Genomic DNA, 23,316 nt, shown 5'->3' with positions numbered 1-23,316 from the left:
TCCTCAGTCTGCCATGCTTGTGGTGGTGGGTTTTGCAGTGGGAGGGGGCTCAGGGTGCCCTGAGATGTCATTCTGGGGGACTCTGGCTGGAGTGCCAGGGAGGGTGATGGCACCTGTGCGGGCTGGGGGCTGCTTTGGGTGGCTGGGCTTGGAGAGCCAGGGTGTGATGTGCTGGGAGGGAGTGCGGGGTTGCTGCCCTTCCCTTCCCTTCCCTTCCCTTCTAACACGATCCCTGTCTGTCCACAGGTCAGGTTACCCGCTCGGAAGCCCCCATGCTGTGGATTTTAAGTAGCATGTTCACCTAGCCATGGACCTTGACCAGCTGCCAGCCCCCGCCCCGGCGCCGGGGGGAGCTCTTCGCCTGCGCGCGCTTCCGGCACCAGACTGTCCCCGCGGCTCGCTGTGGGGCGCGGAGGATTTGGGGAGGGCATGCGGCGCCCCGGGCCCCCTGGACCCTGCGCCCCCGCGCCCCCTGCAGAGCCCCGCTCCCGCCGGGCCCGCACCTTCACTGCCCCGCTGCCCGACCCGTAACCCCCTGCGCCCGGCCGCGCTCCCGAGAGGGGGCCGGCCGGCACCTGCGCGCCGCGGCTTCGCCCCGCGGAGACGGGCGGCCACAGTTGCTGCCCGAGGTCATCGTCTGGGCCCCACGGGCTGAGGGAGGGACTCCCTGGAGAGCAGCACTTCTGGCCCGGCGCCTTCGCCACCGCCGCCGCCACCACACCACCACGCGCGCCACGACCACCGCACCACACCGCCGCCCGCCACCCTGCCACACCGACCCCGGCGCGCGTCCCCCAGCACCCCGGCACCCCGCCCGGCGGGACGTGCCCCGCAGCAGCCCCGGCCGCACCAGCACGCGAAACCGGCCGGCCCGGCCACAGCAGTGGAGGCAAAGACGCTCGGCCACCCCGCGGGCTGGGAGACAGCACAGGTAAGACCTGCCACATGTCGGGGCGATGGCATCGTCATGGGGAGGGTTGGGGGGTCCTGGAGCGGAGGGGTCACCGTGAGACAGGTGTCCCAGTGTCAGCGCTGCCGGGGACAGGAGTTAGTGTGACATTAAAGAAATGCTTGGAGGTGAACAGCAGTGCTGATTATCGCCTTTACCCGAGGTGTTTTCCAGCCGCTCGCTGTGTTTCCCCATTACAGTCTCCATCCACAGCCGTCTCCCGTAATAGCGCTGAGGCGCGGCGATGCCTTCCCCCAGCGCTGGCTGCTGCGTGGACATGGATGGGAAAGCTGCTTCACATTTATTGCAAATTATATTTGTTATTGCTGATATTAAACCGTGGGGTATCAGTGGATAGTTTACAGAATTTACTCACTGTGCATCGACTGCTCTGAGCCCACTGTGATTTTCTAGTCGAAATGAAAAGGAATTTTATGGCCTAATCTTAATCCCAATTAATTTATCCAGCATGCCCTGCTTGGCAGAAAGAAACGATGCAACCAGGATGTTTTTCCTGACTTAAAGGAGTTATTTATAGAGGCAAAATAACTCCCAACCTACACACCTTTTACAAACACTGGAATTGGCTGGATAGATTAGCGAGGGAGTATTGATAAGGGCTGCGACGTGAGTCGCTCGCTGTGTGGTGAGATTGTCAGTCAGGTCTCCCCAGACCTGCCATGGGCAGTGCCTTCAGCCTGAGTGGCATCATCTGATCCAGGAGTGTGGGGTCCCGTGGGCTCTTTTCCCTCAGCCAGCTGCGGCAGCGCCTCTGCCTGCCCCAGCTGTGGGAGGATAACTCCTGGCATGTGCTGGGGCTCCAGGACTTACTGGAGTGAGCTGCCTTGTTTAGGCGGGGACGAGCTGGTGGTGCTGCCACCCACCCGCTGGTGCCACCGCCTAAGTGCCACCCTTGCTGTCCCGCCTGGCCACAGAACAACGGGAGCTGCAGCCCCGGCAGCTCCCAGGGGGCCCAGCTGCTTTAATCTGCTGGCTTTAGCTCTCATTAGGGGCTTTTTCCAGGATCGGAGTTTTTGCTAATTAACTTCTCTTTGAGCGGTGAATGTGATAAACTCCTTTACAGGGCTAAAGGCCCTGTTTGATCCCAGCCCGTCCACCCTCAGCTGAAAAGCTCCTGAGCTCTAGATCTGGTTTTTGTTCCAGTGCTGGGGCTGAGAGCCCAGGAGGGCTCCCCGCACTCTCCCGGCAGGAGCACCGTGCCCCTGCCGTGCCCCGGGACGGTGTTTCGGAAGCGAGCAGCCGACGCTGTCTCCAGACAGGGTCCGTGCTCTCGCTGGTTTTGCTGGCGCGGTGCCTGAGCAAGGCTGTGCGGCTCCCCAGCCCTGCTCCGCTCTGTTATATAAGCTGTAGCGGCTGGAAGTGTTTGTTCTCTGCTGGGAAAAACATATGGCTACAAATGAGGATGAGGTAACTCGCCTGTACGGTTTATTTGCCTGAGCGAGCATTGCCAGTCCCTGTCCGGTGACGGGAGCCCAGGGCGGGTGTGACGCTGCTCTTGCTGCCTGTGGTCCCTCAGCTGTCCCTGGCAGCTGCCTGGGGGGTCGGGGTGGTCCCACCTGCGTGTGTGACACCCCGCAGGAGCTGGGATCACCCCAGGAGCTGGCAGAGCTGTCCCAGAGCTGTCCCACAGCCGTGCAGACCCACATTCCCTCAATCCCAGCAGAGCAGGCGCTGCCGTCGTGCTGATGACGGTGCTGCTGCCCCCGAGTCCCTCCTGTGCCGTGTCCTTCTGTCCCTCCCTGTGTTGCTGGAGCACCTGGTGATACTGGGGGACTGTGGGGTCCTTGGGGTGCTCACAGCGGGGGGGACACTTGAGTGGAGGCAGCAGCAGTCACTGAGATGAACAACACAGCTCTGCTCTGTGACATCTTCCTCTCGCCCCCCTCCTCCTCACTGAGAAGGAAAGAAAAAAAAGCCAGAAACAATGTCTCCGTGAGTTGCTGGCAGCAAAAACAAGCTTAAAAATATTCCTCTGGAATAGGAATTATTTAGCTCATAGGCAGGAGAAATGGCACAGGAGTGATGGCTGGTAAGGCCTGGGATGAGAGGAGCGGCTGGCTCATGCCCTGGCTCAGTGGGTGCTGCCACAGGGGTTCAGGTGACCTGCAGCTCAGGTGTGCCTGTCCTGATGCCACCCCTGTGGCACGGCACAGCACTGCTGGCATCAGCTGGGCACACAAGATGTTCACCCAGGCGTAGGTTATGCTTGTGCTTTTCAAAAATGTGCTTCCTTTTTCGGGGCTGTCATAATCATTTTACTCTGGAGCAGGGAAAGAGGAATAATTAAAATTCCAGCGTGCTGCAAGCGGGAAGGGCTGTGAGGAGCCCTCACCAGGCACTCTGTGCGTGGGCTGGGCTCCTCACCAAGGCAGAGCATCCCCCAGTCCCACAGCCTCAGCCAAGGCAGAGGAGAGTGGAATGAATTGAAGCTGTCAGAGTGATGCAGGAATTGCACTCACTGGCTTGTCCGAGGCTCCTTTCAGAAGCATTAGGATAAAGCTGTCTTTAATTAGACCTTTAAGTGCTTTATAAGGCAGAAAACTCCACGTGCTGTCTGCTGCTCTCAGTGGTGTTTGATGGCCGGTGGCAGCACGTTTGGCACCACGCTCTCCAAGCTCCTGATGGAGCTGGTGCTCAGGGACACCCCCTTCCCAGGGCTGGGGTGCTCCCAGGTGGAGGCAGGGGCTGCATGGGTGTGAGTGTGAGTGCCTGCTGTTCCAGCAGCCAGGTTTCAGCCCTTTTTGTCCCCAGCCCACCTGCTGCCCCTTCCCTGCCACCAGCTGGGAGCATGTTGGGAATAAATAGTAATAAAGACGTTGGCTTCCTGCTGGGGATGACCCTGCCTCCAGAAACAGGGTGCAGTAGGGGGGTGCTGGATGCAAGGAGATAGTGGATGCGAAAGGCTTCAAAGGAATTAATTAAAGATAAAATGTGTTTAAAAGAAGACCCTGGGCGGTCGGGATGGAGCCGCCTCTTTGATCCGCTGTGCCAAGGCGTGGGGAGATGCCGCAGCCGGAGAGGATGGAGAGGAGGTGAGGGGGCTGGATGGTGCCTCCTGGGCCAGCACAGCCAGTCACCCTTCCCATGAGGTTCCCCAAGGATGCCTTGTAAGGTCGTGCAGCAGCTGTAGTTCTCCTGAAGGGTGGAGGATGATGGTGGAAGCAAGGAAGGAGCGTGGCCATCAGCTGAGCTCTCCCTGCGAGGGAGACGGGACCCTCCCTCCCCGGGATGCACAGATGGTGAGTGTGCCTCTGTACATCCTCCCACGTGCGTCTCAATGAGCCAGAAACTCTCCTCTGCTGCTCGCTGAGTATTTATTCCTCGGTGATATTTGCTGTAACACCTGAGAAGATAAGTCCCAGTGTCTTTAGCATAAGCCTCTAGGATCTTCCTTCTTGGCAAGAACACTAAGCAGCAGCAGCATGATATTTTCCTTCTTTCATCAGTGCAGCCCAAAATATTAGGAAGTTACCAGGAACCTTGGTGGGTTTTTTGCTGAAAAGCTGCATTTTTACCTCAGGATGACTAACACTCCCTGGGCTGGGTTTTAGAATGATCACCCTGATTTACCAGGTGTAAAGAGAGGACCCAAGGCAGTTCATGGCACAGTGAGTCAGGCAGTGGAGGAACTGGCTGTGCACTGGACCAAGGCTTTTGAAGAAGGCTCCTGCCACATCTCCTCCCATTTATCTAGACCTCGTGGCTTTTATAAATTATTTTCCTTACAAGCTATTAACCAGCAGTAGGTTCATGTTGTGGCCGAGTCTGGCTGATCCCCCCTGGGTGGCCACAACACCCTCCTGATTGAATTGTTCTGTCCAAAAGCAGCTTTATCAGGGGATGAGGCTCTTGGGGCTCAGATGTGAGTTCTGATGGCTGGGGAAGCTGTAAAGCCTCTCAAGTCCAGCCAGTTTGCTCCAGACTCTCCACAGCACTCAGGAGGAGGCATCGGCATCCCGCTGCCCAGGGCATGTGAGAACAGAAGGAGACTCATGTCAGGGATGAGGATGAGTGCAGAGCTCTGCTTTGGAGAGGGAGATCCACATGGCACATCTGCAGGAAGGGGCTGGGATGCTCCAGTGCAGCCCTGGCCGGGTGCAGCCAGTATCTGGCACATAATGGTAACTCCAGATCTCTCCCTGCCAAATGAAACGGAGCTGTTTTCTCTGGTTTTAATTTTATGCAGCTTCGAGGCCTTGACGAGGGTCTTCAAAGAGTTGTGGCTCGTAGCTGTTTTTATTGGGAAAATGAAAAATACAGGCTCCCTAACCAGAGCTGTTGAAATAAAGGCCTTGGGGGATAGAGGTTCTCTTTGTTTTTAATTAAGAGCTTATATCTCCTGTTCGCTGCCACTGCGTGCTCCTGCAGTAGCAAGACATTAGTCTCGAATGGATTTTCTCATGGAATTAATTCCGTTGATGCAGAGCTGTCCGGGAGCCGTTTCAAAAGGTGGCCAGAAAGGCCAAACCTCAGCGCTTTCATCTCAGCAGCAAATATATGGTCTTTAAAATAACAGATAAAAAAAGCCCTGGCAGTGGCTTGCTCTGAGAAGATTGGGGTTTTGCCCAGGGTGTGGGGAACTGGGAGCAGGGTTGTGCTGCCTGCCGGGATGCTGTGGCCCCTCTCCCCCCACGGGGGGGGATGAGAAGCCCTGGTGAGAGTGGAGTGCGCTCGGACGTCACGGGAGTGGAAAAACCCAGCAATAATTCAGCATTTCCGAGGGTTCAGAGAGCTCCTTTGAAGAGCTTTCCCTCCTGGCAGGCGGCACACGGAATTCTGCTGCACTAGCAGAAGCACAGGGGCTTGGACACACTTTCAGTTCCATTAAATACTTCTCCTGTAATTACCCTCCAGTTAAATGGTCACTGCGTCAAATCGCCTGGTAAAAGCCTTGGCGGGGGGAGCCCTCCCCGGCCCCTCGCAGGGCTGAGGTGTTTGCAGGTGCCATGGCTGGTGCCAGGTGTCCCTCCCTGTCCTCCCGTGCCCCTGTCTGCCCTCCCTGCAGCTCCCTGTGTCCGCAGTTAAGAATGTGTAATTATGTGGCCGCCGGGTTCTGTGGCCCATTGGGATCAGAGCTTTTGCCATGGAGATGAGCAAACAAAACCCTGGCACCGTAATCCCTGCTCCCAGGGTCCCTCTCTGGGGGCACAGTCTCTCACTGGGAGTTATGCCTGTGCCAGGCAGCTTCCCATGCTGGAGGAGGAGGAGGAGGATGATAATTTTGCTGTATGAGCTATTGATTTTATCTTCCAAGTCCCCTTCCTCCATCTGATTGGGCTCCAAGGGTCATGCCTAAAATACCATTTTGCCTTTGGCAGCATCTCTCTCCATCTCACCTGCCCCTCCAGGTGCTGTGTGTCCCTTATGGGACGTTCCCATCTCCCAGGGTACCCCATCCATTAATCCCATCCCCTGCATATTGGCTATTTCTGTCTGATCTTGCTCCATACAGCTCTACGTTCTTTGAGGGCCCAGGGGAAAGGATTGGATATATTTGCAAAGTAAGAATAAAGACCCAGTAGCCTTTATTGCAGTGAGTGTCGCTATAGGGCTTCCCAGGGAGCCATCCTGGTCACCTGTCGAGTCCAATCCCTCTGTCTGTCACCACTGTTGGGAGAAATATGTCCTGTCCCCTTGAAATCCCCCTGGGCACTGGTGCAGAATTAATACACGATGCAAAGGAACTTTCCTCTGTGCTGGTACATATGGCAACTTATGTATGTGATGGAGTCTAAAATTATCCAGCCCTTCTTAAAATCCATGTGTCCTGCTCCGAGGAGCTGCCATCCTTCCCAGTGCTCAGCCACCTGCAATCTGTTCTGCCTGTGCCTTTCCCATTACGTAAATGCAAGGATTAATTGCATCGTTAGGTTCTCCCGTGGCCCTGCCGCCGCTGCCTCAGCTCCCAGTGTTTCAGAAGGTCTCGTCCCCAACGCCGCTTCTGTTTTCAAAGGAATCGGGCACTGGGTTGGTTTGATTTTATTTTTAGAGTCTTTCCTTTTATCTTTTTCAGCAGCGTCCCACTGGGAGCTGCTCCAAGATTGCCGTGCGGGACGCGGCCGGGCTGGCTGCTGCCGGGGTGGGCGTCACTGCTGACCCGGCAGGCGCGGTGTGAGCTGCCAGCCGCGCTCCTCGGCCCGGCGGGACACGCTCCCATCGTGACCATCCTCCGGGAACTCAAAGCGTGGGGCCAGAAGTCCTTCTCCACACCTCACCTTAAGGAGGTTGGGTGCCAGTGGGAGGTGGGGAGCCCTGTGGCGGTTTCCCTGTGAATTCCCCCCAAGAGACGAAAGCCAGAGGTGGAGCAGCCGAGGAGCGAGTACCGTGGCTCTGGCTCACAGGAGTTGGCTGCTGCCTGCCCAGGGCTGTGGGTGAATCCTTCCCATGAGCAGTGGCTGCCTCGGTGCTGCCCAGCTCTGCAGTCTGATGGCCCCCAGGCACCCCCAGCTCCAGCCAAGCCATGGCCTCGACACCAACACCATCCTTGCCCATGGACATGCAGCCAGGAGCCCGAGTGCTCTGGTGTGGGAATGAGCTGTGATTCCCTTGCCACGTGCACCTGTGTGAGCTGGGGCTGCTATGCACGTATGGCACAGATGCATGCATACATATATATATATAAAACTGCTTATTTTCCTGTCATTCTAAGACTTATTTATTTATTAAAACTACCATCCATCAGGAGCTGCAACATCTGTTTGTGAAAAATAGCACATCCTTGGGCTGCAGCCAGGAAAAATCATTTCATTATGAAATTGCAACTGTAAGGCTGCACAGAATCACAAACATACTGTACAGCGAGCTGCTTTTGTTTCCAAACTGCTCATTAGGAATGATCCACGAGCCAAAATGATACCCCGTAGAAGGTGAAGAGGGGGAAATGAGCCCACCCAATGCACGAAGTGAGCAGCCATCAGCGCCGTGATTATTATCCCTGGTGAATCCTGCGCCCAGTGCAAGGCTGTGCTCGTCTCCCTTTCCGTCCCGGAGGGGAGACGTCTTCACTTCTCTTCCGTTCTTCGTGCCTAATTCGGGCTGACAAGGAACATACTTGAGAGGATAGGAAATGAGGAGCCTGGCTTACAGATCATTTTGTGTAAGGCAGGAGAGAGGATTGCAGCGCCGCTGCCGGGGGCTGCGCGTGGCTGCACACCGGGAAGGGCTGGTGGGGGGCTGTGCAGGGCAGGGGGCTCTTCTGGGGTCCCCTCAGCTCCCATCCCCACTCTCTCTCGTTTCTTCTCTCCACAGGTCTGGCAGTTCATCAGATAATCACTATTACTGTGTCCCTCATCATGGTCATAGCTGCGCTGATAACAACTCTTGTCTTAAAAAATTGGTAAGGTCCCTCCTGCTCTGCTTGGCGTGGGGGGTGGTGGGGATGGGAATGCCAGCTGTGTCCAGTTGTGAGTGCCAAATCCCCTGACACTCGCTAGGATGGCTTTGGAAAGGCATTGCAGGAAGAAACGGGGGGTTTATACTGAAACCTCAGAAGGAGGTTGGTGTGCCAGGGTTCAGCCATGCCCCTGCGGCTCCCTGACCTCTCCCCGCCTGGCTGGTGGCTTTGGGTCCAACACGTGGCTGGGATTGGGTGGTCGAGTCCCACATAGGACACATGTGCATCACCACTCTGGGGCTGAGCTGTGGTGTGATGGCTCCTGGACAGGTCAGAGCCCTGTGTTGGGCCACAGTGGGTGTTCCCGGGACCTGCCCGGTGCTGCCGGCAGCAACTCTGCTGCCTTCCCTAAGCAGCTTTGATGCTGCTCCTTAAATCCCCAGCCTGGCTCAGCAAGAAGCAGCTGCATCTCCTGCCCTTCCCCGGGATCCCAGGGATGAAAGGGCACCTTCGGAGCCCCTCGGGTGCCGTGGTTTGAAGCATGCCCCATCCCCCAGGGCGCTCCTGTGCTGTTCCAGCTTCATTTGCTCCTGTTTATTCTCTCAGCGTGGCTGGGCGTATGGCAAAATAGGTTAGCTTTCGCTCCAGGCGCTCCTCACTTTACCTATTTTCCCAGGGAAACTGGCCTACTTTGAGGTCAGCATTGCTGGAGTAGCGACACGGCTGCAGCGCGGGGCTGGGGAGAGCGGCCGTGCGCTCCTGCCAGTGGCTCTCTCCTCTGGCCCAGCCCGGCTCTCTGTGGGTGCTGCAGCAAATTGATTCCTGCAGCCAGGAGGAAATTAGAACACCAGGTTGATGAGGAGCCCGCTGGCTCCCCAGATGAGAGGAAAAGCTCTTTGCAGGGCTATGGAGGCATCTCCATCTCGGCAGAGCCGTAACTCAGCACAGCAACTGGCCAAAAGCGCTTAGGTTCTGGCCCCACAGCTGAGCCAGAACTTTGGGGCAAGCTGGTGACGCTCCCTCCTGTATCTCAGACAGGATTTACTCCACTAAAGCTCCCTAGTCGTCGCAGTGTTTCAGTGAAGGAACAGGGAAAATAGTTTATAAAACACTTGTGGGATTTGTCTCCAGTCGCGGCGGTGAGCAGTACGAGTCATTGATCCGGCTGACCACGGCTTGGCAGAACAGCTCAGTAACTGCTGCTGAAGCCAAAAAGGGGAAAAAATAAATCCAGTGAGCAGTGTAGAATAGAAATGGTTTATAGAAAGTGAAATTGGGAAATCACCAGAAAAAATGCCCAGCAGGGAAGCGCAGGCAGCACCCAGGTGTATCCCAGGTGGAGAAGCAGCACCTGGCAGTTTGCTCAGCTCTAACCAAACTGCCTCAGTCCCTCACTCCGTGTGTTGGGTGACTCTGGGCATTGCTGGTGCAGGGAGGGCCGGTGCTCCAGGGCAGGGCTGACCCACATCACACGCCCTGGCCCCAGACGGATGGTTTTTAAGGTCCCTTCCAACCCAAAGCATTCCTTGATTCTCTGATTGTCTCCCCATCCAGCTGCGCGCAGAGCGGGCGCCCGCGGCGCAACAGCCACCAGCGCAAGCTTGACCAGCAGGAGGAGAGCTGCCAGAACCTGACCGACTTCGCCCCCGCCCGCGTGCCCAGCGCCCTCGACATCTTCACCGCCTACAACGAGACGCTGCAGTGCTCTCACGAGTGCGTCCGGACCCCCGTGTCCGTCTACGCAGAGGACACGTTGCACTCGCCCGGGGATTACAAAACCACCTTCAATGGAAACAGGTGAGCTGGGCGCCATGGTTTCCTGGTGGGCTGGGGAGCGTCGTCCCAGTCTGGTGATGAGGCTTTGGTGCCCAAGCACAATGCCCCAGGGGCATGTGGCAGAGCCATCTATCTCTGGCTCACAGTGCTCACCTGCCCCGTAGCTCGGTGTGGGACTGGCTCCCAGGCCCCTTGTCCTGCCAGTGGGGCTGGGTAGGTGCCTCAGCAGTCCCTGGCCCCACATGGCTCGGCGAGCTCTGGCAGTGCTCAGCACCACACGGTGTGTTCAGTTCCCAGCTGCTGCTGCCAGCATGTAAAATGCCGCTGGATCCATCTTCCAGCCTGTGCTATCTCCTCAGTGGCATCAGCAGAGCTGCCGGGCTGTGAACGAGCAGGTGATTAATGGAGGAGCAGGCAGTGGGAGCCAAATGAACCCTTTGGCTGCCGTGAGATAACGGCACGTTAACAAGGGGCGTCGCGGCAGCTCCGGTGCGGTGCAAGGGACACAGCCACGCTCTGCCTGCCCCTCGCCTGCCCAGAGGGAGGGGATCAGGAGCGATGGGGTTGGGCTCCCCATGCCCCAGGCTGGCACCAGAGCCCTTTCCCCAGGTGCCAGTGTGGTTTTATCACATGGTAAATGTGGGTCCCCATCAAAGGTAGAGGGAAAGCCGGGAGGAGGGTTTTAGTGAAGAAAACAAGCAAGTAGTCCTCCAAGCAGCCTGGTGGAACCATGGAGTGCATGGCATCCACAGACTGTGTCTGCCTGCCCCAAGGACAGGTCTGGAGCCAACAGCTTCACAAACATCTTCTTAACCAGCATCTTTTGCATGTGCATGGGATTGTGCTGGTCCGCATTTTCCAGGGTATCCTCAGACCTTGGAAGATGGAGAACTGGCAGGGATTGTCACACTATTTTGTTGGGTGTCCACCTGCATTAGTTTGATGTGAACCCCAGCCAGGTAACAGAGGATGCCTGTGTTCTGGCTGGCAGGGATCACAGCTTTTCTGCCATCCAGGGACACTCTCTGGGACCCTCTGGCCCTGAGCACTTCCCAGCAGCCTGGCAGACCCAGGCCCATTCAAAGCATCACTCTAGAGAGATGTCATTTTTTCCCCTAAAAAAGCTGATTTTGCAGCAGGCCACCCCGGCTTGCTCCGTGTGTTACGTACCAGCGTGTACAAGCCCCTCTTTCTGCTCGTTGCAGACCCTCTTCTTCTGACCGGCATCTTATTCCCGTGGCCTTTGTGTCTGAGAAATGGTTTGAAATCTCCTGCTGACTGGCCGAAGCCTGTTTGACTTCTGGGGGCAGGGCAGACGCCAGCGGGCTGTTTCCTGGTACGTACCGCGCTCCTCGTGTCCATCCTGCACCCATCCCACACCCATCCTGTGCCCCTCACTGTGCCCATCGTACCTTGCCTGGTGCCATCCTGCCTTCAGGGTGTCAGACTCAAGCAGGGTGGCTCACCTGGCTGGGATGGCTGACACCCCATGGGTGGGGAGATTAATTGCAGACAGACCACACTAGCAGGTGGAGACTGGGATGGATGAGCAAAGGGTCCCTGGGGCAGCCTTGAACTTCAGCCTGATCCCATGGTTCCAGCCCACCTCTAAAACCTCAACAAGCCACAGTAATTTCCGTGCTGTGAAATGGCCTGATCTGTAATTAACTTCTGGTGGCGTGATGGACAGCCCGCCTCACCGGAGCCACCCGTCCACATGCGCACTCCATCAGTACCTGAAAGCTCATTTGGTGCTGTTTGCTGTCATAAACACGTCCATGCTCACTGCTGGGGTCCTCTGCCTCCTCACCCTCCTCCTCTTCCTTGTCCTGCTGCCGAGCCCCCCCTGCTCTGCAAAGCTGACCCTGCGTGTGCAGCCCCAGCAGCCGCTCACACCTGGGGAGCTGCTGCGACCAAAGGAGTGCAGGGATGTTGTTCTGGTTGCAACAGTACAGACTTAGGGGATTTTCTTGTCTTTTGTTGAGTTGGCTCGAGCCATTTCCACCTCCTTGTGTCACTTCTGAAGGTGGCACAGCCGATAGTGGTGGCAGGAAAGCAGTTAAGGGTCTGTGTGTGCCAGCTCACCATGGGCAGTGGTGCCCGCTCAAGCCACCCGCTCAGGTGAATTAATTGCTCTGTCCCAAGTCCCTGCTGTAATGAATCATATATTCAGTGTAAATGAAATTTCCAACCTTCCCTGGCTGCAGCTCGCTCGGAATAGCCTGTTTAACATTATGCACAGCTATTGAACACAGAAATATAATTAGATTAGAATGGAAGGGAATAAAAAGTTAATGGTCTCGGCTGTGCTGGGGCTAGCAGTGTCTGGGCAGGGCGGGTGAGGTGTGTGCTGGCGCAGCGGGGTAGCGAGCAGGGGTTTGGCTGGCACTGCCCTGCTGCCCCCCTGGAACCTCTCAGACAAAGTGGCTTCACTAGGGAAGGTTAAAGGCTCTCACTCCCCGCCTGTTGATGTGCTTGTTTTATTTCTCTGACTCTTTTGTCGTGGCTGCTGTCTCATGGGGCAGAAGGCGAAGGAACCCAGGTGGGAGCTGATGCCAGAAGCAAGGGCAGCAGGAGGATGAGCAGGGAGGTTCTGCAGGGAACAGCAGTCTCAGAAAGAAAGGCAATAACCCCCTGTGCCTGCTCCTGGGCTGCAGCCCGGGGCTCCCACTCTGGCAGTGACTGGGGCTCTCCAAGTGCATATGGAGAGAGCAGGGAATTCTGACTGGGAAAGCTGGGAATGCTGGCTGGGAGAGCCAGTGCTGCTGCAGTGGGGGCAAGGGCAGGGTGCAGTTCATTCCTACAGATCCTGGCATTTACCACGTTCAGGTTCACCAAATTGGGGTGTGCCTTTTCCACCCTCAGCTTTGTAGTTTGGAATGTCTCTCCATCAGCTTAAAGTGTATTAAGAAAAAACACACAAAACAAGCCAGCTGCACTCAGTGCATCCACAGCTCTCACACCTCAAGTCCAGGGAAGGAGAAGGAGCAGCTCAGAGTGCTGCCGCTCCCACCCAAGGTCCTGTGAAACCTCAGGCCAAAGGCCGTGCCCTGGCCATCTCCATATGTTTCTTTAATAGCCTGAAGCCATTCCATTACGCCTTATTAAATCCTTGAAATTCTCATTGACCTGTTTTCATGGAATCCATAAAACGTGCATTGACGCGCTCTGGAAAAATCTATCCGTCTTTTACCTGGAGCATTAGCTCCGTAATAGCGTTTCAATTACACATACAGTTCTGGAAGCTGCTGCTTGGTTTCGTTAAGGATAACAAAACAAGATTAATCCAAAACCTGTTTTCTGCACGTGTATCTGTGTGTAGGTGTGTTTGCACTAGGGTGCTTCTGGAATACGTTTGCATAAGTGGTACGTCCTGGTCCAAGCCAGGTGCCTGTGGGAAATCCCTCAGGTGAAATGAAGGCTCCCAAGTTTCACATGTCACTGTGTAAAGTGCAGATGGTGTTAAGATGAGCTCCCTGCTAGGCTGTCCCTGCCACCGTGGTTGCCTTGTGCTCTCACCGGCTGCCAAGTGCCAGAGGAGCAGTGCGATGGAGGGAAGTGCTGGAGGAGTGGAGGGATGGAGGATGCCTTTCCAGCTCTTGAGGAGAGGCTGGTGGACAAGGAGATGCAGCTGCTTGGTCTGCGCTGCTGCCGGAGGAATGATTGTTTCCTGGCTGGTGTTCACAGCCACAGCAAGGTCGCCTGAAGGGGACAGTTGCCACTGACCCACTGCACCTCAGCAGAGATGGAGGATGCTCTGGAGCACGTGCAGCTTCCTGGCTGGAGGGGCTACATGCGGCTTCCTCCTCCCAGTCCCTTTCTTCTGGTGTTTTACAAGCTTTAATTGACAGCACTTCGCATCTCTGAGCTGTCTGATAGGCAGATTAGCGTTCCCAAAGGTATGGACCTGGAGCTGGAAGCACAAGGCAGGCAGCATGGACAGGGACAGCGATGGATGGACAGAGGTGCTGCAGATGTTTCATCGAGATGAGCACTGGGAGCCCAGTTGGAGTTTAATGTGAACTTCCCATCTGACAGTCCCTCAGCCTGGCGTGAGGGCTGACCTCTGTGCTGTCCGACTGGCAGCCTGGCCTTGCAGGATGCTGATGGCCTCGTCAGGCTGGGCTGAGCAGTTGAGGCAGCAAATGTCAGGGATGGCACCGCGGAGCGTCTCCATCCCAGAGAGCTCCAGGCAGCACGGGGCTGTCAGGAAACGTGGTGAATCTCATATAATTACACAGTGAGCAGATGTTGAAGCTATTTCCAGGGTCAGATTCCTCCTGTGCCAGCAGGAGCGATTGGGAGGGTTCCTGTGCCACTGGCGCGGGCCCTGCCGGGACGCCGGCACTCCCGCACGGGCACTGCCGCCCGCGGCAAGCAGCTGGTGGAGCTTCATGGCAGATTGCCCGTGCCAGCAGCCGGGCCCCAGCTCCTCGGTGGATGTCACACCTGGGTGGATGTCACACCTCGGCAGCTATTCCTGCAGGCACAGGGGCCGGCCCATCCGCAGCAGCCCGGGGGAGCTGCAGCTGCAGTGTCGTCCCAGGCTGCGTAGGTGAGGAGTGAAGCAGTCAGTGAAAGCACTGAGGAATTACCTGCAGGGAGGTATGAGAAGGAGAACTCCCTGTGCCCTGGTGCCAGCAGTACTGGAGGACACACAGCACCCAGGCAGAGGCAGGAGCAGACGATGTTCTGCAGAACGACAGGTGACGTTTGCTGAAGACTTGAGTGGCTTTGGCCAGGCACCACAGCGCAGGGTGGCTGGTTTGGCTTGATTTCATCCTGGCTTTGGGGCTTTCTGAAATGAAGTTTGAGATTTTGCATTATTCTTGTCCTTAATCCCACTCTCTTTGACTGAAAAACCCCACGGAATGAGATTATACAAAAATCTGTAAGGTTGATCAAGCGCTGACCTACTTTGCACAAAGAGGCTATTTGGGATACAATACCAATTGTACCTCCTGCCATCACACGTTAACCAGTGCTCACCCAGAACCACAGGATGTTTGGCACTGATGGCAGGGAGGGGTTGATTTGGGACCTGGCAGCTGTGCTGATTTGGTGACATCGGCCTGACCCTGCCCTGGCACGAGGTGGTGAGAGCTGACAGCATTGTGTGGTAATGCCAGGCTTGAACACGGCAGCAGCTGCCGTGATGGCCCCGTTCTGCCTAACAACAGCAAATGGTTTGTGTTAACATTAACAGATAATGAGTCATCATAAAAAATCCCAGCTTGTCTTCGGAGGAATAACAGCAGTCCCAGCACAGCCCCGGCGCAGGAGATTAAGGACTCTGGAAAATCTGTCTCGCTAATTAAGACTCCGGGGTTGTTCTTGGAGATGGTGTATGTTGGGCATCTTGCTTAAAAATAGTGTTGGAGAAAGAGCCCTGGGACAAAAAGCACCCTGCATTCTGAGTGCTGATCCCAGCCAGGCAGAGGGCACAGCCTGGATTAGGGATGTGTGTACTGAGCACTGCTGTACGGGGTGTATGTACCTGCTGGCAGCTGTCTCAGGCACACCCAGCGGAGCTACAACACATTTCACTGCATGGAACAGCACGACACAGAGAGCAACTGGCTGCACACTAATGATGGGCGGTGATTGTCTTTGTATTGAGGGTCCGAGATTGCACAGGGAGACATCTTCCAGTAGACAGTAAATAAATAGCTTAAGGACTTCAGTAGGATCTCTGATTTGGTGCTTAACCAATTCCCTATTGATTCTTTAGATTTAACTTTAGCAAATTTTGTTAGTGCTTGTCATCATCTCGTCTGCCAGAGCACTCACTGCTCGTGGCCTGAGTATGAGAAGCTGCAGAACACAGGGATCACTGAGAGTAATCTTTTCCTGGAGAAGGCCACAAGGAGATAGAAGTAGTGCTCCCAGGTCCCCAACACAGACTGGCAGGTGGTGAGGAGGAGGATGTCACTGGTACCCCACTCCCTCTGTTCCCCACTCCCCCAGGATGCCACCACGGCCGGGGGGAAAGAGGGAAAAGCCCCCAGTTGCAGTGCAATTCCCTGTCATGACTTAATCTTTCTTTTTCTTCTCGTCCTCAACAGGATTCCATTGGTGAACCTGTAAAAAATATAAAAAAATAATGGGTTACCTGTACCTACCATTTCTGTTTACCAGTAGGAGACTCAAAGAGCAGCGTTCTATGGGCCAAATATATTTTTATAAAAATGAACATGCCTATAGGTAACTGCATTGTCAAGGAGCACGGTTTTGGGAGGAGAGAAAGGAAGGTGTGTGAGCAAAGAATCCCGTGGAGGAGGAACTGGCGAGGGACAAAGAGGGAAGGACTGAGCGCCTGGAGCCCGGCCGTGGACGGTGACTCTGAACCTGTGCCAATAATACCATTATGTGCCATGAACCGATGCAAAGACTTTGTGAGGAGCCGTGTCAGCAACGCCTGGAAGCGTCGTGGAGGATGAGTGGGGCGTCTCTTCTGGTGGGGTCATCCATTCCGGTCCATACGCGTACATACATATGGTATATGTAGAGAGAAAATATATATATACACACACAAACACTTTTTGTACTGTAGCAATTTTTGAAGATCTTAAATACTCATTTTTAAAGAAGATGTCATGGGCTAAAAGTCTCATTTCTTTAACACGCATCATGCAAACCGGGTGATCTGACGTTTTCTACTTTGGCAGCTTGTCTGTCAGCCTATATGTGTATATATAGGTAGACATATATACATATATATACGTGTGTGTGTATGTATAGACATATATATGTATGTATACATATATATATATAGTTTTGGTTCTTTTTGGAAATGCTTTTTCCAGCGTGGTGACGTGACTGTGGTGGGGGACGGCCGGGGCTGCACTGCTGGCAGGGAGCAGGGGAGGAGCTTCCCAAAGACCATCTGGAATGCAGCTCAAGGCAGTGGTGAAGGTATTTCCAGGCTTCTCTATCCAGATACATCATCAAGGCCGATAGGAAGAAGCTGGAGAGCCTGTGCCTGCCCCATGTCCAGAGCTGAGATCCCCACCATGAGAGGGGGCTGGGCAAGGTGGGTTTTAGGAGTGGACTTCCAAAAGATGGGCCTCTCTTGGCACAGGAGACAAATTTTGGCAGTGGGATGTGAGAGTCTTTTTGGAAAATGGCTTCTAAATAGGCCACAGCACCAAAGTTTGCTCAGCCCTGTTTGACAAACAAGAGGAAGGAGCTTGTTGCCTCCTGCCCCAGCCCAGAGCTGTGGGATTAAGGGAGCTTCTTCCCTTGCTCTCCTGGTCTTGGCTGGCTCTGCTGTGGCAAGAGAAGACACAGTCTGCTGTCCACAGTCCTGGGTGGTGTTTAATGGGATTTTTTGCCAGGGAAGCACAGTTCTGCAGTTCCGATTTGGTGTGTTGCTCTAGAAAGACACCCATGGCCTGGCCAGCTCCTGCTGGGGTGGGTGGTGGTGGTGGATGCTGACAAGGATGCCAGCTGACCCTAAGCCCTCTCTCCAAGTCTTTCCATGGAGTTGGGTGCTACCGTGTTGTGCTGCACATCAGACACCAGGATGGGGCTCGCTCGGGTCCCTTCGGTGTTAGGTGGGTGAGAACGACAGCAGAGATCAGACCAAAGTCCTCCAGTTCTTTTTGTAAACTGCCCTTGGTAAATACTAGTGTTTTTTTAGAATTGTCCAGATCCACATTTCTACTCCCCTACTAATTACTCAGCTCCTTTTCTTTATGATAATGAACGTGCATTTAAAAAAAAAAGTAGAACCCTGTGGTGTTGCGCAAAGCCACGCGTGCGGTCTCTTGTTCCCATGTCCTTTTCTGTCCTTTTCCCATGGAATTGCACAGTCTGGATTATTTTTCCTGAATTTTTGGATGCTGCCTCGGACAGAAGTCTTCCTTGCCAGCCCTGACAATTACCTGCAGACTTGAGCCAACCATCCCCTGGGCAGAGTGGGGTCTCCTGGGTGGCTCGTATCCAGCTCTCCAAAGCCACTGGATGCCTCCAGGGAGGAGAGGAGACAGTGTCTTGCTAGAGCAGTGACCCCCCAAAGCTTTAGCCTGCCCTGGGAAAACATGAGGAGTGTCTGCCCTTGGAAAGTGTGGAGTCTGAGCAACTGCTCTAGGGTCATCTCAGTGTCCTGGGGCTTTCCTGTGGCACTGGTGTCAGTGGTGCAGGCCCTGCGAGCTGCCCTCACTGGCACAGGTGTTGGGTTCTCCTTCTTTTTGTGACTTCATGGTAATCCATCTGCTCCAGCTTGGAGCCACGTCCCTTGTGCTTCTCCCATTGATCTTCCTATTTATTTCATTCCCATGGGTATTCCAGTGTAATCATGATAGCAGTATGACATGAAATATATCTCAGCTCCCTCGTTCCAGGGCGTTCAAAGCAGTGCTCTGCTTCTGCATGGATGGAACCTGCTGCCTGCAGGGAAGTTGTCAGGCAGAGCCGGGGCATGGCAGGGTGTTGCGGGCAGCGCCAGTGCCAGCGGTGGTGGGGATGGGGATGGAGAGGCACCCGGCTCATGGGGAATTCCCTATGGAGGTGGGGAAGAGGAGAGGAAGGAGTGTGTGTGTGTGTGTGTGTGTGTGTGGGAGAGAGAAGGAAGGTGAATAATTGTGACCCCAAGGACAGGAGCAGGTTTCAGAGAGCAGGATTTTCCCGAGCTTCCCCCACAGTCTGCAGCAGGACACATCCTGGTCACCCAGAGCTGAGCGGTGAACCAGGGAACAAAAGTAGATGCACAATCTTCCCTTATTTATAAGGACCAACAGCACTTGCACTTTATCAGAGGAAGCCTCCCCCCATGCATGCCAGGCACACGGGGCTGCTGCTGGGAGGAGGGAGAGGAGGAGCAGAAAGGACAGGGCCGGAGCTGCTGATGTGGTGATGTACAAGGCAGGGCCCAGGCATCCCAAGGTCTTGCACAGTGAAGAGAAATGAACTGTGGTGGTTTCATTCCCTCCTATTGATGAAAGCCAAAAAACAAGAAAGAAATGAAAACAGAAAGTTGCATTTCCATGGCATAGTCTGTTGAGCAGATCTTCCCACCGTGGAAAAGCAGGGAAGCGTGATGTTCTCGGACATGCTCCCTCAGGAGCTGTGTCATATTTTGGGCACATCATCTCACCCTGGGGTCCTGGAAGCTTGCAAAAAGAAAAGTTTTGCTCCTTGCTTTGCTGTAAGCCCCCAGCCCACTGCTTGTTTCTTTTTGGTTCATTTTCCAGATTCCTTGCCCCTGAGTCGTCCCTGAGAAACACACCATGGCAGCCAAGAGGCTGCCACGTCCCCCAGAGGTGTCATGGAGTGTCTGTGTGTCACATGTGGCTCTGTCTTAGAGAGGCAGTGGTGTGGGATGAGCCACCCACAGCAAGGAGAGCTTGGCTCTCCTTGTGCTCTGCAGCAAACCCAGGACTCTCCTCCCTCCAAATCCCTTGCAAACGCTGAGCAGGAGCCTCAGGACATGGTGTTACGGCAGGGGCAAGGGCTGCGGGCAGAGCCGTGGGCACCACTGGCACCAGTGGGCTCTGTCCTGCACCAGCTGAGCTGGTTTGGGACTACAGGTCCGAGCTCCCATGTCATGGCACCTCTGGGCAGGGTGGGCAGGGTTTGATCCTCAGTCCCTTGATCTTTGTAAGCCGGGGTCTCCCCAGGGCAGCATCACCCCACGGCACCCCAGGCAGGGCCAGTCCTGGGCGGCCGCCTGTCTCTCCAGATCGATTTTTACCTTCACTCTGTCTTCCCAGCTGGAGAGAGGGCGGCCGGTGGCAGTGGCGTGGAGGGGCTGCGTGGGTGCTCCGTGGGGTCATCGGCACCGAGCCCACCGCAAGGTCACCACAGCGACAGCAGAGCCGGCGCGGGGGCGGATTTCAGGTTACCTCTTCTCCACTGGCAGCTTGTTGCAAAGGAAGGTAGTTCAGCTCAAATGGTAGTCAAATAGTAGATATTCTACACATATTATATATTTTATAAAAAAAAAATTAAAAAATAAAATAGAACAAAAATATATCTATCCTATCTCAGCCCGCCCATTTCAGGATGAATGTGGTTGGAATTTTTGTTCAACCAGGTATAAAATCTGTAAGTGATTTTTTCAAAACCAGCAAGAAATCCCTCGCCATTTCCAAGTCCATGGGTTTGGTCTCCCGAGCTCATCTAACGCTTCTCACACATTTTTAAGAATTACTCTCAGCATTTGTAGGTACATTTTTAATAGTGTCAAGAGTGGAGAAAATATTTACTTTGAATAAAGTATATGTTGCACAAAAATGTACACTAAGGGCACAGATTTCTGACCCAGATTCTTCTATTTTAGGTTCCGAGGGGTTTATTTTTTTGTTTGATAGGACATGTACAGCGAAGTTTACACTTTATTTTTATTTCGCCAAAAACCCGTTTTCTAACATGAGGACAGTTTTACTTTGTAACCGGTTTTACATCACCGAGTACTTCTTTCTTTTCCTGGGAAAATCCCGCACCGGGAGGGGCAGCCGGCACGTCCGGGTGGGTGCCGGGCCAGCCCAGCGCCGGTGGAAGCGCTGCCGCCTTTCGGCATCGCGGCCGCTCCGCGTGCCCGCGGCATGAGCTGGGGCGATGCCAAAAGGACCTTTTTCTTCCCGAGTGGTTTTTAATTTGTCTCTGTCCGTGGAAGCCGTGTATTTGGAAGCACTGTAAATGCCCCCCTGTCCCCTTGCCCTGTGTATATTTAGTACTCTGATGTTGCTATTAAAACTGATATGAGAACCGCGCAGCCGGTGGTGACTGGGTTCGTCCGCGCGCGGCTGCGGTTCCTGGGGAGGGGACGGGGTTGGTTTGGGGTCTAGGGGGACTGACCCATCAGCAAGGAGTGGACGTGCTTCCCTGGGGAAATCCCCCTGTCCCCAGCTGTGCAACCCTTGGGTGAGAGGCTGAGAAATGGCCCTGCCTTCATCCTGGGAAGAGGGTCTCGTACATCCCCTTGGGTCCCCTTGAAGCCCCCACCTCTGCACCCTGCAGCACTGACAGGAGGGTGATGGGTCCCGAGGCTTACCCAGCACCCCTAGGGCTTGGGGGGAATTAATTGTCACTAATGATGTTTTAAACAAACAGCTCTGCTATGGAATGACTTCACCCAGTTACCTCTTTTACCTGAGGAGTCCTGGCCATGAGCAGGTCCCTGTTAAGTGATGTCTCTGGTTTGCATGTTGGGTGTGACACAGGTGATGATGGTTCACAGTTGAGCTGGCCCTGCAGCTGTGCAGCCACAAGCTGCTCGATGGACAGATGGACAGACGTGGGCACCGGGCAGCACAGGGAGGGCTCATGCCAGGCAGTAGGGACAGCTCCCATAGCCCCTTGTGCTCTCACAGTGTCCCCCTTCCCCAGACCACCATGGGACAGCACAGCTGCCATTCCTCACAACGCCATCTGACCTGAAAAAGGGGGAAAAGCCTTTCTCAGTGTCCATGTTGGCTTTAAAGAGGGATGACCTGGGAAGACAGAGCTCAGCACAGCCACCTGCCACTCGCGTTCCCAGGCTGCGTCAGGAGCTTTTCCGCAGTGCTGGGATCCTCTGCAGCTCTCTCTGCCAGACCAGCACAAAACCAGGACCAGGGATGCTGCCCAGCCCCAGCCCAGCCAAATCTCAAAAAGCTCCCTTCTGTAGGAAAATATATAGGAAAATGGGGAGGGACAAAGTGAGATGCTCTTCATTTAGGGCCAAATTGCCAGCTTAAATCACCGTGACAATGTGTACAAGCGAACAGGATGCGAATGGCCTCAGAGCTGCATATATCAGCCGGAGAACTCTCTTCATTTCCAGATGCAAGTGGGATTTCAGGGCATGAAATACAGTGTTGGGATCTCATTCCTTTCCCTGATATTTATCACAGCCGGAAACGTACTCACCAGCCTGAGCTGTTCCAAGTGTCACTGCTGGGAGCACAGAGGAGAAATATTGTGCTGAGCCGTGGGAGAGAGACTGGGGGGGACGACAAGGCGAGCGGCCAAAGAGGAGAACCAGCATCCCTGCTCCCTCCAGCACCCATCACCCCAGCGTGGAGCCAGGAGCATCCCCTCCTGCTGCCCGCCCCACCACGCACCGAGGGCCAGGGCATGGCCACCACACACTGTGCCCTGGGTTAAACGGTGCCACGAGCAGTTCCCGGGGCTGGAGGTGCCATCACAGGGTGACTGTCCCCTTGTCAGCTGGAGGCTGCCAGCTCGTGTCCCTTCAGCACTGCTCAACAGGGTGAGGCTGGAAAATGAGGCTGGAAACAAAACACCACACACTGGTGCCGCAGCGCACAGTTCTGATAAAAAGTAGGACTAAGCATTATCCAAGTTTAATTATTATAATTATACCGGGGCGAAGTAATTGCTGGGGATATTTTAAGCATCAATCAACACGCTATTTTGAAAACTGAAGCCCTGATTTACCCAGGGCGAGGTGCTAACCATCAACAGGCAAGAGTGCTGCCGGCAGCAGGAGGAGCCCACCGGGAGGGTTTGTGAGCTGGCTGGAGCTTCTTAGCTGCAAATAGGGATTTGGGGAGGGAGGGTGTGAGATAAGCAGCAGGAAGATGGAAAGGATCCCCTACATCCTTACGAGGAGCCTGGATCCAGCGCTGGGATGGGCTGCAGGAGCAGCATCGGCTTCAGGAAGAGGAGCTGTGCACAACGGGCGACCCCAGCTCGGCAGTGGCTCTGAGGAAGACTGGCTGGGACTGGATGATGTAGCGATGCTGAAATCATTTAAGCTTGTTATGGTGGTTTCTATGGCTCTCTGGCTGGGTGTAACAAATTGTCTGCATCATTTTCCAGATGGATCATTCTTAAATCATCTAGGACAGGCTTCAGGGCTCTGCATTGAAGCGGTGGAAGGCACTTCAGTTCAATAAATGCTGGAACTGTGCTATATCAAATGCTATTTCTTATTAAAAGTGTAAGTACATCATCCAAGCTGATGGGTCTCACAGCCAAGATCTCCACACTCTGCACCTCTCTGAGTGCCCTTAGCTCCCTGAGGGGTTGGGGGAACAGGGATGGGGCCACACATGGGTGCCTGTGGTGGCAGGCAGGGTGACTCTGCAGCAGAGCAGAGGGAACATTGGTGGATAGGACTGGCCATCGGCTCATCCCTACCCCCTGCTTTCCTCTCCCTGGGTGGGTACCAGACCCTGGTGTGTGTCCAGCTCCTGGCAGATGGCATGGCCCAAGTGTGTGTGAACAAAACAATTTATTAAAATTGGAAATAATTGATTCATCAGTAAGTTCTACTGGGAGGGTTTAT

General features: G+C 54.8%; 1 protein-coding gene across 1 annotated transcript; it reads left to right on the top strand.

The window, feature by feature from the left end:
* The first annotated feature begins 307 nt into the window (after positions 1-307).
* On the top strand, positions 308-20,796 carry AJAP1 (adherens junctions associated protein 1). Its single transcript, XM_029962368.1, is given in 9 exon segments — positions 308-412; positions 415-522; positions 525-656; positions 659-682; positions 685-931; positions 8,219-8,306; positions 9,858-10,100; positions 11,285-11,415; positions 16,145-20,796. Coding segments are annotated over 8 exon segments (1,020 nt in total). The 3' UTR covers positions 11,358-11,415; positions 16,145-20,796.
* Positions 20,797-23,316: the final 2,520 nt, after the last annotated feature.

This window comes from Manacus vitellinus, unplaced genomic scaffold (assembly GCF_001715985.3).
Source record: "Manacus vitellinus isolate BGI_N305 unplaced genomic scaffold, ASM171598v3 scaffold_46_pilon, whole genome shotgun sequence".
NCBI classification, from domain to species: Eukaryota; Metazoa; Chordata; class Aves; order Passeriformes; family Pipridae; genus Manacus; species Manacus vitellinus.
Note: the sequence above shows the minus strand (reverse complement) of the source record. Positions and strands in the feature narration are given on the sequence as shown.